The sequence below is a fragment of the Lepisma saccharinum genome, chromosome 21 (assembly GCF_977018435.1).
Source record: "Lepisma saccharinum chromosome 21, izLepSacc3.1, whole genome shotgun sequence".
NCBI classification, from domain to species: Eukaryota; Metazoa; Arthropoda; class Insecta; order Zygentoma; family Lepismatidae; genus Lepisma; species Lepisma saccharinum.
In genome coordinates this window covers 1,594,384-1,612,020 of record NC_139249.1, presented here as the reverse complement: position 1 = coordinate 1,612,020, position 17,637 = coordinate 1,594,384, and the positions used below count along the sequence as shown (strand labels likewise).

The 17,637-nt window shown below is 37.5% G+C and overlaps 1 protein-coding gene across 7 annotated transcripts in view; it reads right to left on the bottom strand.

The window, feature by feature from the left end:
* Positions 1 to 17,637, bottom strand: part of LOC146004333 (bromodomain adjacent to zinc finger domain protein 2B-like) — a 164,181-nt gene that overhangs the window by 71,893 nt on the left and 74,651 nt on the right. For 5 of the 7 annotated variants that reach the window (XM_083143110.1, XM_083143112.1, XM_083143115.1 and 2 more), the window contains 6 exons: positions 16,511 to 16,660; positions 15,941 to 16,118; positions 14,273 to 14,326; positions 11,817 to 12,046; positions 6,747 to 7,034; positions 2,625 to 2,989 (listed from right to left, as the gene is read on the bottom strand). In XM_083143110.1, coding sequence (XP_082999236.1) covers positions 2,625 to 2,989; positions 6,747 to 7,034; positions 11,817 to 12,046; positions 14,273 to 14,326; positions 15,941 to 16,118; positions 16,511 to 16,660 — 1,265 coding nt within the window. The remainder of the gene's footprint in view (positions 1 to 2,624; positions 2,990 to 6,746; positions 7,035 to 11,816; positions 12,047 to 14,272; positions 14,327 to 15,940; positions 16,119 to 16,510; positions 16,661 to 17,637) is intronic. The other 2 variants (XM_083143111.1, XM_083143114.1) reach the window with 2 other exon arrangements.

The window sequence follows — 17,637 nt, the reverse complement described above, 5'->3', positions numbered from 1 at the left end:
AGCAATCAAAATAAAAAATACATAATATAAATGCCAAGTGAATTATTACACAAACATTGTAGATCAATGTAAGAGGCAAAGAAAGTATGTAGATTTTAGAGTGGATAACCAAACCTCAGTGTTCTTGAGGCACACAGAACTTAGAAAGAGCTACGTAAAAGTATGACAGTATATTTTTCGTTCCAGCGCATCTGTGAACTTACTCGGTGAACTTTTGGCAGAACGGGGTTTAAGACCACCTCCGGCTCTTGTTCCTGTGCTTTGGCAGGTTCTTCCACCTTATTAAGCAGTTTCTGCTGAAGGTCCTGGCCAAGAAGCAAAGGGGGGCAACACAATCAATACTTGCTTACAAACGAAGGAAAATTATACTGTATACTTCTACATTGTTGATTAGGGCCGAGCTGATACCAGTTCAGTTGATACCAATGCTCTTAGAAACATTGTGAAAGCAAAATTGATCATGACAATTTGAAAATACTGTATTACATCGTGACCTACAACAATATGGATACAAAATATATACATTTGTATTCTGATTACTTTACATCTCTCAGATAATCATGTTTGTATTTGTATTTTTATTTAGCATTGTGTTTGTGCCACTTTTGGCTAATCGGGACAATGAGGAGCCATTCTCTGAATGTTAGTGATAATGGTTCTACATTAGCATGCAATGGTAATTGGTCATTATCCATTGTGTAGTGCTTTAAACTATACTTATTTTAACACTACAAGAGAGCACATCTTTTCTAGACTTCAGGGGAAATTTCTGGTGGTGGCTCCAATGGTCCAAAACCCTATAACTCATCCCAGTGTAGAATTAAAGCGCAAATGGTTCCCATCTCCTCAAAAATTACAAATAGCATAAATGGAGCAAAAATTAGTACACTATTCTGAGGAAGGGGGGGGGGGGCTGTATTTGTTGCAAAAATCACAGGTCTGTCTAAGTTTGATTCACACCACCACCAGCAGAAGAAATTAGTTCACCTGAAGGGATGCTCTTTCGAAACATATTGTTAGAATAAGTATAGTTTAAAGCACTAGACAATGGATAATGTCAAACTGCATTGATGAAGGGACACTCACTAAGAACACCCCTGCGCAGGCTGGGATTTGAACCCATGACCTTCAGTGACAAGATTGAAAATCATCCACTGAACATGCTAGGACACAAAGCTGACTTGGATTAATTGCGGCAACGAGAATTAAAGGCAGAATGATCAAATACCTAGATGAATGAAGAAATACAACAACATGCTTTAGCCAGGATTTGAATCAAAGATTGTTGGCTTTGTAGTACCCTACACTAATCACTCTGCCATGGATGCAAATTAAATATTATTACAATCAAGAATTAATAGAAAACTACACTACATGTCAACAGGCCTTTGATCGTCGAGGACAGCCAACAGACTATAGATCACTCCTCGTGATGCTGGTCAACACCAAAATTCTTATCAGAAATCGAACATGAAACCACATGCACCACTAGCTAGAGTGATAACCATTAGGCAACATAGGAACTTTTCACATAAACAGAACATTAAAATATCACTGCATAACCAACCACATAAAATATGGGTTGAGGACAATGATAAAATGCTGTCAAATACACCTCACTACTGTTACTGAATTATCGGTATCAACATTGAAGGGTATGAGAGTTCAGCCCTAATCCAGTATTAACCCCTAATTTTTATTGTAATTATCTTTCTCTAATATAATTTATGATATGTATACTCCATCCATATTTCATTCATTACCACTTTCAAAGTATTCTTCTAGATAATTTCAGTTTCATGCTCAACAAAGCAGAAGGCACTCAAATAAACATAATTATTTTTAAAATGCCATCATTTACAAATCAATGAGAAATAACAAGGCATCTCAGCTTAACAACAACTCTTCAAAACACTATTTATCACAACAGCAGAAAATGGTGTCAATATATTTTGAATAATTTAAGTTACATAATATCCACAATAGAATTATGGCTACATAAGCCTTTAAACCATTGCAAATATCTAAATCACATTTGGTACATCCTGTCACATGTCCCACGCTTGCTGATCGTTGGCATTTCTAGCAGACACCATGCGGCCTTGCCACTGTAGACGGAGTGAAGTTGGGGTCAGGTTGTGCATAAGACACCCTGGGAATGCACAAATTTAACACCACATTAATCAGCACCACGCTTATAAAAACAAGCTCCTTGCAGATGTAAACAAAAACACATAGGAGTTAGACCACAACGTGGCAACAGCATCTGCGTCTCTCTTCTGCCTTCCATTTGCTCCTTGTTTTCCTCGTTTCTCATTGGCACAGAAACTGTCGAGCGATCGCCAGTGAGGGAAACGTGGCAGGTTGTAAAAAACAAGGTATAGACAACAGTGAAAGAAAAACACAAGTAGATAGATTCATGTGAATGCTCTGGAAAGAATTCTAAGTAGATGATTTTTTTCAAAATTTGGAATATCATAGCAGTTTTGCACGAACAGAGAAAATTTCAAAAACAGCTTCGCTGGTGTTGGCCGAAGGTCTAGCCGAGCTATAAGACTTGTGCATTAAGCTCTGAACATCTCTACCAAATAATTATGAAAATAGCTGAAATGGGAAATTATTACCTTAGACTGTGAATCTCCATCGTCACTGCCTTGCTTCGATGTGTCGGGTGATGCAAACAGGTGTGCTAGCGATGAAGAGCCTGGTATACTGGAGCTTGGTAATGACGATGACACAAGCGACGGGGTCGTCAGCGAAGAGACCGAGAGCGATGAGGCTGCAAGTGATGGTGTCGCTAGGGATGTTGCAAGTGACGAGGCCGTGAGGGGTGAGCTTGCATGGGAGGAACTACCAACAGAGGGACTGCCTAGGGGTGATGGGCTGCCAACTGTCGGACTCATTATTGAAGAAATTGAGAGAGCTGAATTTGATGTCGGGGTTGACGTTTGAATTATTCGTCGTGGTTTTGGCCCAGGTTTTCTTCGAGCTGGAAGGAAGAACACCATGGTTAATTAAATTTTATTTACATACATATTTTACTATCAACATGAAATCAACACTTAACCTTTTGAGTCCCAAGGCCATTTTCACATGTAACCCCCTTGATCCCGAGCCGATTTAGAGCAAAATGCAGAGTTTCAATGAAATGAGTGTAGATCAGAGGCTAATTGCCCTAGAGAGATGAGTGATATACCGTTGTACGCGGAATGAACCTGAGATTCAGACTATATGAAAGTTATACAAATTTGGCATATATTTGGCGGGGGGGGGGGGGGGGCTAACTCTCAAAATTCCAAAATTTCAGGGAAAAATGTATTTCTTTGTTTGAAGGTTGTCTGCTTCATTCTCCCCATTCTTTGTGTTAACATTAAAAAAAAAGAGCCTACTTCGTCTTATCTTCGGCACTAGTTGGGTCAAGGACATTCCAAACTCATCTCTTAGCGTTGCAGCTGGTTTGGTTAAGAAAATATAGAAAACCCAACCTTTCAACCAACGAATCATCTTTCAGAGATGCGAGTGACTTCTGCAAATTCCAGGGACAACACTGGGTTGAGTTATTTGAGGATTATCTGTTAATGTGACATCTTGATAAATCTGTGAGTATGTGTGTGTGCTGCAGAAGTGACAATAAATGCCGAAGGAGAGGAGGAGTAACAGTGGGTACAAGGCAACGATGCATTTACACTGCCGGCAGAGTTATTTATTGCCAAGTATGTTCTAAACATGTAATACATTTCAGGTATTTAGAGTAGTTTTTGGTAGCTTGAATGGAAATTTGCACAGATGCAATGTTACCATGCTCAAACAGAGCTTTAATTTTTGGTAACAGAATGCATTTGTTGCCTGTGTAGGCCTGGACACTGTGATTTTTTTAAACTTATGTTACTTTTTCGCGGACAATGCTGCTGTATAATCTAGTGAAGGATCATTCTGTTATTTCAGTAAAAATAACAAGACCGTAGAAACTAAGGGAATGATGGTCAGATAATGAAGATATGCACTATGAGAGTATTTTATTCTTAAATTATACATAACAAAATTACAATAACTTCTTGGGATTATGTCTGTCAATGGATTGCAACTAAATATTCAAACAACATACTGGTGAGGATTAAATATGAGTTTTGGGTGATTTTTTTCACGAAAGTAGTAGTGATTTGAGAAGTGCTAATTTTATTATTAAAGTAATTGGTAGGAGAAAGAGGGCAGTCCTATAGATACTGAGATAGCATCCGTGGGATTGTGTACTTATTCATATATACGTATAATGCAGTCTACAAAAAAACAACGATAAAGAATGTCTAAGTGTACTGAAATGCTAATGTAAAATAATAACAAATTGATTAATGCAACGAAAAGAGCATAGTGTTTCCAACAAGATACGTATATTATCATAATTGCAATATTGCAGTTTTTAGAGTGAGCCTCCATACAAAGGAATGCATGTAATATAATCATTTTGTTATATAAAACTAAAAACATTTGTAAATTAGTATTTTTTGGTGATCCTAAATAGCACAAATTATCACACTTTCATTTCTATAATTGTGTTCAGTGAGATAGTGATACATTTAATTTGCATGTAAGGCGTACAGAACCTTGAAATAGATTGTTTTGAAAATTTTTAGTGCATATAAATCCGCCCCCTAGTAATAACATTTGGGTGGTTTTGTTTGGACCACCCTGTATTTTATTTAGAAATAAAGACTTTGTTCTTAAGAAAACAAAAAGTTCCATCATTACTTAAAGAATTCTAACAACTTAATAACTCGCCGAGTGTTACCAAAATATTTCATAATAACTTGCAACATCTCCAACATAATACTTTTCAGTGCCCTATTATTATTTACACTGCCCATGGTCACATTGTTATTAGGAAAGTAAAGCAAGATACGGGCTTAAAACCAGGATGAGGATTGATAGGCATCAAAACCTCAAAATAGGCAGGCAAAAGAGTACAAAACAGGCAATAAAAGTGACCAACATTGACAGATTTTTCATCATTATTCCATATTAGATACTCATAAAACAGTTACCTTCGAAATAAGACACTTCTCACTAAAATGCAAAAACACCACCACAAAATTCATGTATTCCTTTCAGAAATTGCCTGAAATGGTTTTTAATTGTAAAAACCTATATTTTCTGGCCAAGAAAAAGGCATTGTAGAGCAATTCCTCAGCCTACTTACGGTATATATTATTGCATAACATTATAAAACAAATCTCTCAGTTCAGCCCATTCAATGTTTCTCCAAAGTACTATCTATACCAATACAATAGTTTGTTGATGTTAAATGCTAATTTTACACAAATCAATTGTTATACACTAGTAAGCAGTGAATAGAATGAACAAAAGAATCTACAGAGTGCTCACAAAGTGGGTAACCTCCTTTATTTTTGACACTACGATGGTTATGGTTGAATGCCTAATATGGACACGTACCTGATGGTTTAAGAGTCCGGAACATTGGCATGGAGACAGTCATTTTCGTAGTACAGCCCCGGGTTCAATTCCCGGTGGAGGCACATAGTGGTTCGGATCCCACTTTAAACTGTAGGTCCAGTCCCGATTAGCCTTACTGTGCACAAAGTGGACTTAAAACACCAAATCAAATCGTAGCACAGCCGAATTTTGCACCATGTTCTGGCACACTTTGTGTTGCAAGTGAACCTTTACCTGAATAAGATCTTTCCCAGGCTGTGGTTTGGAAGAGGTTCTGAGGATTACCCAGCTCTCTTAGACCGGCCTCTCCTCTGGGGGTTCATCATCAAAATGACAAGAGTTAGAGTTAACAGGTATCACTATCACAAGATGCAAGAGTTACGACCAGCTGTGGAAGATGCCTTCATGCATGTGATCCCATTTGCAAAAACATCTGCCAGAACATGGTGTAGAATTCGACTGTGCTACAAAAATTATGGACTCCATACGGATGTTCTGGACTCTTAAACCATAAGGTGCATGTCCATAACCATCGTAGTGTCAAAAATAAAGGGGTACTCCCACTTTGTGACCACTTTATATTTAATGCCATGGTATGACTTGAGATGACCGGACCCCTCTCCGATTTTCTTCATATTTGACATAGTTACTAATTGAGGCCTGGCAATCACGAATCTGAAGATAAAATTTGTCGGAAACGTCTAGAAATTGCAAAATAATTGCAAACCATTGACGCTAGCCCCACGAACCATTGACGTGTGGTTAGGTTAGTTTCGGTTAGGTTAGGCAAACATAGTTAACATTTCGTGTCGTGGTAGTATCAGGATCTAGAAATTGCAAATAATTGCGAACCATTGGCGTTAGCCCCACGAACCATTGGCATGTGGTTAGGTTACTTTCGGTTAGGTTAGGCAAACATAGTTAAAATTTGGTGTCGTGGTAGTATCAGTATTTGCTTGTGAAACAAAAAAAATTGTGAAAATCGACGGTTTCCATTCTGAAGACTAACGCCTTATTTTAGCTTATTTTGCAATTTCTAGACATTACCGACAACTTTTAACTTCAGATTCGTGATTAGGAGGCCTCAATTAGTGAGTATGCCAAATATGAATAAAATCAGAGAGGGGTCTGGTCATCTGAAGTCGTTCCAATGCCTTACCACAAATTTTAAATGGAATTAATTTTACTATTACACATAGAGTACACACTGCAGCAACATCTTTTTACATGATGAGGATAAAAACTAATCTCTCTCTCTCTCAAACAGGCAAACTTTATAGAAAAAAACATCCACTTACATGTTCTCTCTGTGGAGGTAGGAGTCGCAGTAGTGCTTGCGGTGGTCGTGGTGGATGAAGACGACATGGTTTGAGGCTTCAGAGACAAGTTGAGAGGAGCATCATCGGCCGCTGCAGCTGCTGACGAACTCGCGGAGGAGAAGGGGCTGAATGTTGGAATGTTCAGCGAGGCCAAACTGTTTGTACTCCCAACCGTCCCATTGGTTACCGTTGTGCTTGTGTGAGCGGGCAGTTTGATGACCTCGACTCGATCCATGGGAGATGATGATGACCTCTCTCTCGATTCCTGTAAAGAGGAAACAAAAGAAACATACGATAATAGATTTGAAAACTGGAAATGATCGTGCAAATATATTTGTGAAGTAGAAGTTCTTTGTAGTTGCCCATAATTACACCTATTAAAAATTCACGTAATGTTATGATGATTCTTCTTCAGGGTGTCTACCAAAATTACAGATCCAAAATTCTTCACTTTTTCTTGAACGTTTTTGTTTTTCTTAAATTTTATTTATTCGACCCCTACTTAGGTAAAGTTGGAAATTAACAATTAAGAAAATGAATATTTATTTGATGAAAACCCCCCACCAAAAGGCCAGTTAACTGAAGCTGCTTTATCTATTAATGCATTCTGGACTGCATTTGGCAGACTTGCAAGGCTCTGGTATCTGGGCTAACAGCTAGTATAATCTTATGTGGGGCTCATGTTGTCGTTCCTGTATATTTGTGACTGTCCCTTCATCAATCTTATCTCACCAGCATTCATCCTCTTCTTCGCGATTAGCCAAAAGGGGCAGAAAAGTGAAGAAAAATAAACTAAATCAATCATTCAATGTGAGAGTAAAAATTCTTGACCACAAGTATAATTTCTTGAGTAGACACCCTGTCATTTAATTTTATCATTTCAGTCTACAAAATATGTGCCATTATCCTGTGCAAAATTCTAAAGATAAAAACTTTGGTGAATGTTGGTGTAAGTCCACTTTATACATAGTCTAATTAGGGCAGGACCTACAGTTCAGCACAGGATCTTAAGAAAAAACTCTGGTACCTTTATCCTTGATAAAAAATCTACAGTACTAACAAAACTCTTGAAGAGGTCTTATATTGATTTAATACATACCATGATCACAAAAAAAGTCTTCTTTAAGAAAAACTAAAATGGACATTTCGTTATTTAACACAACACAAAAATATATTATAAATCATTTCAAATTGCAAATATACATAATAATGGCACATGTTTTTGTAACTTTTGATGCTGATGCTCAATTATGAATAACAAAATATAGATCATAGTAAATTCCTTCAGTGCTATATTTTATTTCATTTCCTCAATGCTTAGGATATCACATTCGTAACTCGTCGAGCAAGTAGTTGTGTGTGCAGCATTGAAACGTTGAGAAAATTGAAGTACACAACAAAGGAACACAACCTGATCATTGTTATAATGCACACATTTACTAACGTGGCAAAATGGACAATTGCAAAGAATTTCAACATGATTACACTTCCTTAACCAATATAAACACGTGGAATATACAATGCAAACAAATAATGTGCAAAGAACATTTGACTTTAACATAAAAAAAAATCAAAAGTTATCCACTATATGAGCATATATGTGTATACAAGACATATAGCACATGCACATAACCACACAGAATTACACATCTTCAGAGATAAGATTTTTAAAAATTGTTAATACAGCTAAGAAAGAGAACAAAATGAATCCAAAGCATAAGCTGATATTTTCAACTTATGTCAAACAGGACAGAAGATATAAACTACCCAACAGAGAATCAAACCTAGCACTCCTGTACACAGAAAGTAATGGTGCTTTCAGTCAGTTTTCATATTCTGAAGGATGATTAAAAGAATAAGTCATGTACAATCTAACAAAAAGAAAAATTGTTCAAATTATTTTACAGTTACAGTTTGAGAGAGTACGTATGCATATTTTTACCCTTACAAGGCAAGAAAATTCAGACCCAATATTGACCTATTTAGCCTTCAAGGACATATTTAGGAGGGGGAGGGTGTCAAGGGAATGAAAATATACCTGTTCTTTAATCGAGTGTTATTTATTTCCGTTAAACTTATTGGAAGGCAAGGATTATATTAATCATACTACTTTGAATGACAGTACCAAATAAGATTTATGCAACATTCAAAAAATATCACCAGGAACTTTACTGTACATCCACAGACTCTAACATCCTTTTTTATATTCAATAAATATTCAATTCTTTGTCTATTTGACATTAATGTCCTTGCCAGGGCATTTTTTTTACAAAGTTTGCTGACCTTGACTACACGTAAGCTAGATAATGAATACATGCTGATACATCACTATTCTCATACCGTGCTTTTACCTATTCGTGTATTAAAAATATATTAATTCATTTGAATATTTTAATTAATACTACTTTAATTAATTTAATATAATAATTATTTTTGTTTAAACATTATTTTTTTTTTGATACGCTTGATTTGGAGGGTTCTACTAAAATTACCTTTGGTTCCAAGCTGCTTTTTTATTATTATTATTATTATTATTATTATTATTATTAAGGATTTGTGAATTATCTTGTGCCTCAGGTTATTCTGGCCAACTTATTCTGTTAGCTCAAACTGAGTGTCATTTACAATTCCCAGTTTGCTTATTTTATGCCTGGGGTTAATCACAACGAGCACCAAAACAACATATCAAGAAATCTATGTCGCTCATGAATAGTGATAATACATTTCAATGTCCATTGGGTGGAGTAAAAGGGAATTTAGCTCACCTACCAATGAAAATATGATATTATTGTTCAAATGCGTGTGAAATATTTGAATTTAGAAATTCCTTTACCCTTACTACCTACCATAGCATTCTAAAGATCCCCCATGCATATTGCACTGTGCCATGAAAGCACATTTAGAGGATGTGAAGGTAGCGAGGGCCCCACACATTCTTGATCTCGGTCATTTTGGAGGAGATGTGATCACCACCACACTCTGATAACCTTTACCCATTTATTTGAGGCTGGATGAACCCGTGCTGATTTATGCAGGGATGGGCGAGGTTGAAAAGTTCCAACTTTAGGTCACGCACTCCAGGAATCGAACCTGGGTCTCCTACGTACGTGGCAGTCACATGCCCTACCAACTACACAACCGTGGCTGCTTAGGATATTATGATCAAATATGAAATTTTGTTGTTATATAATTCTAATAATGATTCAACCTGTTAAATATTAAATGAAAAGTATCTACTATTTAGTTTGTAGTACAGGTCACATTGTGTGTGCGTGTATGGAGTTAAGAAAGAAAATTCTTATGTGAATATGCAAAATAATAATAATAATAATAACATGTGGACAAGAAGACATGCAGCTCTAAATCGCACCAGAAAAAAATAGTAAATAATGAAGGAAAGTGCCTGGCAAATCGTCTCATAATAAGAAATCTAATTCCATGCAAGTACATTGTTTATCAATCAGAATATACAAACACCACCTACCATACTAGTAACAGCATGTTAAAACAAAAGCTGCATGAGTTGCTGTAGGGCATCAGTATTAGCAATGATAAAAAATGTTAGACGTGCAACTAACTACCCCACCCAGTATATCAAACCATGTTCAGGCTCAATACTGACATGGCCCTTATCATGTTGTCAAAAGGTGGGAATTCTGATAAATACAATCTCCGTTATTTAATCTAAACGAAGATAAAAAATGACATAGCATCATCTTCCTGAAAAAAATGGGATACCAATTTAACCTGCAAACTGCTCGTGCTATTGGATAAAATCTAACAATCATGAATATATAATTGTATCTTGATTATTTGTTGTGAATTTTGAAGTGGTGCGTTACCTTATCTCTAGTGGTCATCCGTGATCGAAACGACGATTCCTGGCTAAAATAAGTATTTTGGTAGGGGGTGTTGTTGGTATATGCCCTCTGATGGATTGAGTTATAACATTAAAGCCACAGTGGTCTAGTTGGTAGGGTATGTGGGAGATCTGGGTTCAATTCCCAGGGTGGGTGATCTAAAGTCGGAATTTTTCCGACCTTCTTCCTGCATACAGTGGGTCTGGGATTCACCCAGCCTCAAATCAATAGGTACCCATGGGAGAGGGGGTAAAGGTGGCCAGAGCGTGGTGTTGATCACATCACCTCTGAAATGGCAGAGATTGAGAATGTTTCAGCGCCTTACCCAGTCAGTGGCTCAGTCGGTAAGGTGTCTGACTACCATGCTAAAGGTCGAGGGTTCGATCCCCGGCCAGTTCAAATCCGAGAACTTTTCTAACGATGGAAGCGGCCCCGGTGCCCACCCAGCATCGAATAACATGGGTACCTGGGGGAAACCCTGGGGGGTAAAGGTGGTCAGGGGCGTGATGCAGATCACATCACCCCCACTCACGATCGGATCAAGAAAGTGTGGGGCGTTACCCCCACACCCCCAATACGCCTTCATGGTGTGGTGCTATGCACAGGGGAGCACTTTACCTTTTTTTTTACCTTTTACCTCTTACCCACACATCACCTAAATGTGCCTTCATGGTATGACCCACACCAGTCACCTTTGGCACTGCTTGCTACCCCAAGTGTCGACATCACCACACATCACTGGTTGCAAGTGACGAAGAAACTTTCATGATATCAATGACTGTATACTTTATCTTGTGACTGTTTTTGGTATTTAGTTTACGATGCCATATTACACAGTGACATATTCTCCACGTTGCCATGCCTACCACCAGTGAACCAACTTTTTTTCACATAGTTCTATACATTCAGCTTTAATACATGCGTAATTGCACACACTGGACCTACATCCGAACCACAGCGCATTGTGCCTCCACTGGGTATCGAACCTGGAATCCCTTCATTACTAAATCTAACAAGTGAATCATTGCACAACAACTAGAGGTGTGAGCAATCTTACAGTACCAGTACTGACTCCAATTTCATTCCCTGTCCAACTGCAAAGGGTAAAAAAAGAGAAAGAAACAAACATGCAGCACACACCAACACAATCACCCTAACAGAGGAGAATACAGAGAATATCAACTTAACTTTGCCTTCTTACGTACCAAAGGCCTTCTCTTTCTTTCGACAGCAAAACCTGAGGATCCTGAGAGGCCCAGAGAAGGAACGACCGTCACGGATGGTGGATCGAGGGAGATGGTCTTCTTCCGTCCTCTGTTTGTTGTGCCAGGAATCTTTGGGCCGATTATCGAGGAAGTATACTTGATTATCTCCGTATCGGGAGGAAGACGGACACCTCCAAGGATGCTGGAAGGATCACTACATAGAAAAAAACATGTAATGAGTACTAACTGTTGGCAAACAAGCATGCTTTATATTATTTAAAATTATATTGCATAAAGAGAAGGAAGCAATAATAAACATGCACCACACAGTACACAAAAAAAGAAAAAAAATTAATTGCCAGTAATTGAGTTACAAAACTATTCCCAAAGTCCAGATGAAAGGACATGCCATTGTATATTCTCTGAGTCCGTGGTGGTGATTTGGTGCCAAACTCGTTCAGGGGGAGGGCAAGGACAGTTTACCTTGTCTTGGTATACAAGGCTTAGAATTAAGAAGCCATAGTGGGCAAAAAAAAGTGGCAAAAAATGGGCTGAGCGGCAACTGCCCTCCTAATCACCGCCACTGCTCTGAGTACTTCAAACTACATGCAGTTATCAATCATGCATGTGGCGAAACAACAATCATTTCATGACCTTTATTTCATCCAGTTGAAATACAGTACGAAAAGAAAAGTATTTTGAATTTGCAGATCATGTAAATTATACATTTTGCTGCAAATATATTTCCTGAAGCTTTTGATACGTATTTGCACAATATATCGACCACATCAGAAGTGGTTATTAGATAATCCTTAGAGTGGAAAAAAAATGATACAAACTACGACTTATTTTGGCTTGTTAAACAACTTATTGTGAAATTTTGCACACTGATGGCATAGCTACAAGTAGTCCAGTAGTATGTTACTTGTATGCATTTTTCCCTATTTTAGGATGCTTAGTTGACAATAGTTATTCCAAAATGCAAGACAAGGATCATTCAATGTTTTATTTATCATATTTATCATACTTTTGTACCTCTCCTGGGTTGGACTATGATGATGCAGGATGAATTAATGAACTGACAAACTTGATGAATGGACAAATACGCACAAGAAAGCTGGGTCTTAATGCGAGGAGGGACAATTTCCCCTAAGTCTTTCTCGCTGGGGCAGCTACCGATCACTGTTGCCAACTTTGCTCTTTTGGAGCCAAATCTGGCTCTTTCGTACACTCGTTTGACTGTGAACTGTGGCACCATCTGCCGCACCATGCTGCCACCACAGACTCCGGCCCATAAAAACCAACCTTTGCCATGAGTGTACATTTTGCACGTGACGTGATATTCATATATGTATAGGCTGCGTCACCTACCCCTCCTTACTCCCAAGGTATTATTATATATAGTGCTGTGGCTAAGGTGAAGATGACAATATTGTTATCCGGGAATTCTTTATTTTCAATTTCATATGAACATCGTTGGATTATTGAGATGGGTGATGCCGCCAAATCTAGGTGGTGAAAACTAAGAATAAATTGCCATCACTTTAAAGCTAATGGCAATAGCAGCGCCCCCACCCCTCTGACACCTAAAATTATCCTAGGAGGCACTTTATGTAGCCTTCGTTAATCTAGCTCCTTGAAAATCATCTTTATCTCTATTGATGATGAAATGTAGCTCTTTTATACACACCAGGTTTGGCAACACTGCGAGGATGGCCATATGAGGCAAGGATAAATGCATTAGTTTTATGGGACCATCATTTTATTCGTTCTCTCGGGAATATCAAACATCCAGACGCAGAAAAGTACATGGACGGAAAAAGGACACGTTGAACTATGTCATAATAGTAGGAAAAGTCGAAACTACCATTTGATTAGCCGTAACTTGAAGTTGAAGTTGATTTCCCATAAGGAATACATGGGATTCTGAAAATACTTATTAATCATATTTTTCAAACACCGTGTCTAGCTTATTAATAAACTTGAAAAACAGTTTTCACTTGCAACATGGAGAGAAATTCATACTCTCTTGCATACTAATACCTTTTTTAAATAGCAGTGCCCAATCCGACGATATTGAAATAAATGCACAACTAGTGCATAATTGTCCCTCCTCACCTTAAACTCGGTATCTTTAGTAGTAAAATAGAATGTGAGCCATTCACGTACTTGGCAATCAAGGAAGTGGCATGCCACCTGACAAAAACGTCAGCTCAATTTGACACAACTGAAGAAGTAAGTTAGGGGTACACCAATACCACGACAACACAAAGAAAACACAATAAGAATGCACAACTGAAAAAACACAAAATTAACTCTGGGCTTTCTATTAATGGGGTACATCAATTACTGCTACAACTAGTAATTTGTGCAAGCTGGACAATTCAGTGGTGGATGCGATTCCACTATTTACGTCAAACATCAACACAACACAAAGTACCTTAACATCCCGTGGGACCAAGACCCAGGCCACACAGATTCAGAAGGTGGAAAGCTGACGGTGCGAGAGAAAGAAAAAGTACTCTCATTACAACACAAGATGGGGGTAAACGGGGTGAACACATTATTACAAATTATTACACTCCTAACTTCCAGGAACAATTTCCAACGACAATTCTCACATCTAGCATCCAAATGGGATTTGTACACACTATGATTGTACACAAGGAAAAACATAAACACACATCCGTTTTTACTAATGTACATCTCACACCCTACGAAAAGTATTGCTATGTACAGTGGGTAATATGTTTTTCAGGGTTCTAAGGCAGAAATACGAAACATGGAAAAATATTCAAACATTTGGCACAAGAGGATTGTGTGTAAGAGCACTGCTTTTTTCTTCTTAATTTTTTTAACATTGAATTTTCAGCAATTTGAAATATGTCAACATAGAGCATAAAAAAGCACTGGGCACATGACCAAGAGTCTCTCAAACGAGTGGTATTTTGCGGTCCATAAATCTTGATTATTGAGTTGATGTTTTAAGTTCACTTCATGCACATTAAGGCTAATCAGGACTGCACCTACAGTTTAAAGTGAGATCCTAACCATTATGTGCCTCCACCAGGTATCGAACCCAAGACTTCTTGATTACAAGGCACAATGCAACCACTGCGCCATCGGGGAGGCTACAGGTCGATAAATTTAAGTGACTAAGTTACATAGTCTGTTGCTGGAACCAATGTTTAATACATTTTTAATTATCTTTTTATGATAAACTATGGTCAATTTTCAACCAAGCACAACTGTAGGTAGTAACAGCAGTGTTACATTTTGGAATTTTTTATTCATGTTGGTTTATCTTGGAAAACACTAGGGGGTCTCTGAAAAGAAATTTCTTGAGTAAATTACTCTTTCTTCTTCTAACTGCACATCAGGATAACACAGTGTGACTTCTGCAGCAGTAATTAAGGGAACATGGTTTGATTCCTGCACGGACACATTTCAGTTGACTGTTTTAAGTCCACTTTATGTACAGAAAGACTAATCGGGACTCCACCTACAGTTTCAAGTGGAATCCGAACCACTATGTGCCTCCACCGGGTATCCAACCTGGCAACCCATTGATTACAAGGCGATGATGTTAACAATGCACCATCGGGGAGGCTTAACATGATTGAACCAGTGGTAGTGCAAACATGAAAAACTTTTAGGAAGTTAGAACAAGACATCACCATAGGAATAAAATATACTTTCAAAAAACATCTACGGTATGCTTATGAAAACTTTTAAGAAGGACACTGATATCTACACTATTTACCGCATTTGCTGACACATTTTGGAGGAAAAATATTTATTACTGAACATTATAATTAATTTACAGTATTTCAAATATAATGTAATATGTAGGTCTACCTTCAACTTTTTTAATTTGATAGCGCATGCGTATGAAATCTCCCTGACTGGAATGCTCTCACAAACCGCAAGGAAGAAATCATCATACAAGTGCACCTTGTATGCCAGCAAATACAGTGTATTAGTATGTTCTCTTGTACATACAACCAAAGCTAGCGAGTATCAATATTCATATTTAGCTTCTTCCCTTGACCACGTTTGTATTTATCTCCCTGAGGCTACGTAACAAGAAAAGAAGAGAACTGCCTACCTGATCACGCTTCCCCCTGCTGTTGAGGTTGACGTCATAGTAGGCACTGAACTAGTACACAAAGTCGCAGACTTTGATGAGGTCGTGAAGGTTGATGTGGTAGTTGTGGTGGTTGCAGATGATGAACTGGATGAAGACTTGGAAGTCGAGGATTTGCTGCTGGCAACTTTGGATGAACCTAATTAATAAAAAAAAATCATTTTTAATTAATGCATAAGATTTTATGAAACCAAAAAAATGCAAAACAGGCTCTGAAATTGATAAAACAGTAGGCACTTCGAAATAGGAACTTGGGACTAATATAGGCAAACAGCCACTATAAAATGCATACATTCCAATCATCAATGGCCTGACACTGTTTTTAAACATCAAAGACATTTTCTGTCCATTTATGCAATATATTATTGCATCAAACTATAAAACAAACCTCACAGTTCAGCCCACACAGTGTTTCTCATAAGTTGGCACCACTGCAAGCTGCACCAAACTCAATTATAATAAGTAATGTTACAAAATGCATACCACTGAGAGAAAACTTGATGGAAAACAAAATTGCCACCGTTCACTCACCGTGTTGACTTTGCGGCGGAGCAAGAAGCTCAAATCCCGGAACCAACGCATCAGCAGTTAATCCTGGAAATGGAATTCCACCTGTTGCTTGTAGCCTCGCCAAATAATCTTGTGCGGCTAGATGTGATGCCATTGTCCACCATGCAGCACCTGCAATTTTACAACCACCATTACATAATATTTTTACACAAAGAATAAAAACAAAAGGTATTGCATTTGTATGGGTGCTTGCAATCAGCAGACTCATTCTTTGCACTTGCAAGTGTTCGTTTCAAGTGCTTCTAATGTTAATTGGTAGTCACATAGAAAGCTGGAAAAGAGTGCAATTTGCAGACAGCTTACCATGAGGAAAGATGTTGCGAGGATAAACTGTTTCTTAGAAAAAGAAAAACGAAAAAAAAAGGGGGGAACCCTGAAAGTAAGCCCGCATACATTTGAGGGTATGTACTTACTGTCCTGGTGCCTTTAAATAAACCAGGACGTCAGTTTCTCTGAATTTAAACGGTTCCCCTGCCTTTTTGTCTTTTCTCTTCTGTTTATTATTCAAAATGTACAATATATAATATAATAATAATAATAATAATAAAAACATGGTAGTACAATATTGTTTGTGAGATTTCACACATTTGGATTTATGCTTACCCATTCTGGGATCCAGAATGGTAATAAATTTTGTTAATATATATAGACTAAAATCAATTAGAAATTGATTAATGGAGCTTTATTGTAATTAGTATGATGTAATTAATTAGAACTTAGTAAGTGAAGAATTAGTAATAATGAGATATTTATACATTTGCTTATACCCTTTTCTTTTAATTCGTGAATTTAGTTATGTGTGAATTTTAATGTATTGCACATACTTTAAATGTGCATTACATTTACCATTGTTTGTTGATAATAGTAATAATAATAATAAATCTTATGATTTGGTTTCCATTACTTTTCCATTTCTTAGTAAAAAAATACGATTTATTAACGTTCACTATTACGTACATGAAGACGTACCCTTCGCGATTCTGGGAGCCAGAACAGGGCCAAATTCTTAGAAACACAGAAATTAAAATTATGTGTAAAAATATAGTATGAATGCATGAATTTGATGGCAGGCAAGAAAAAATATTTGG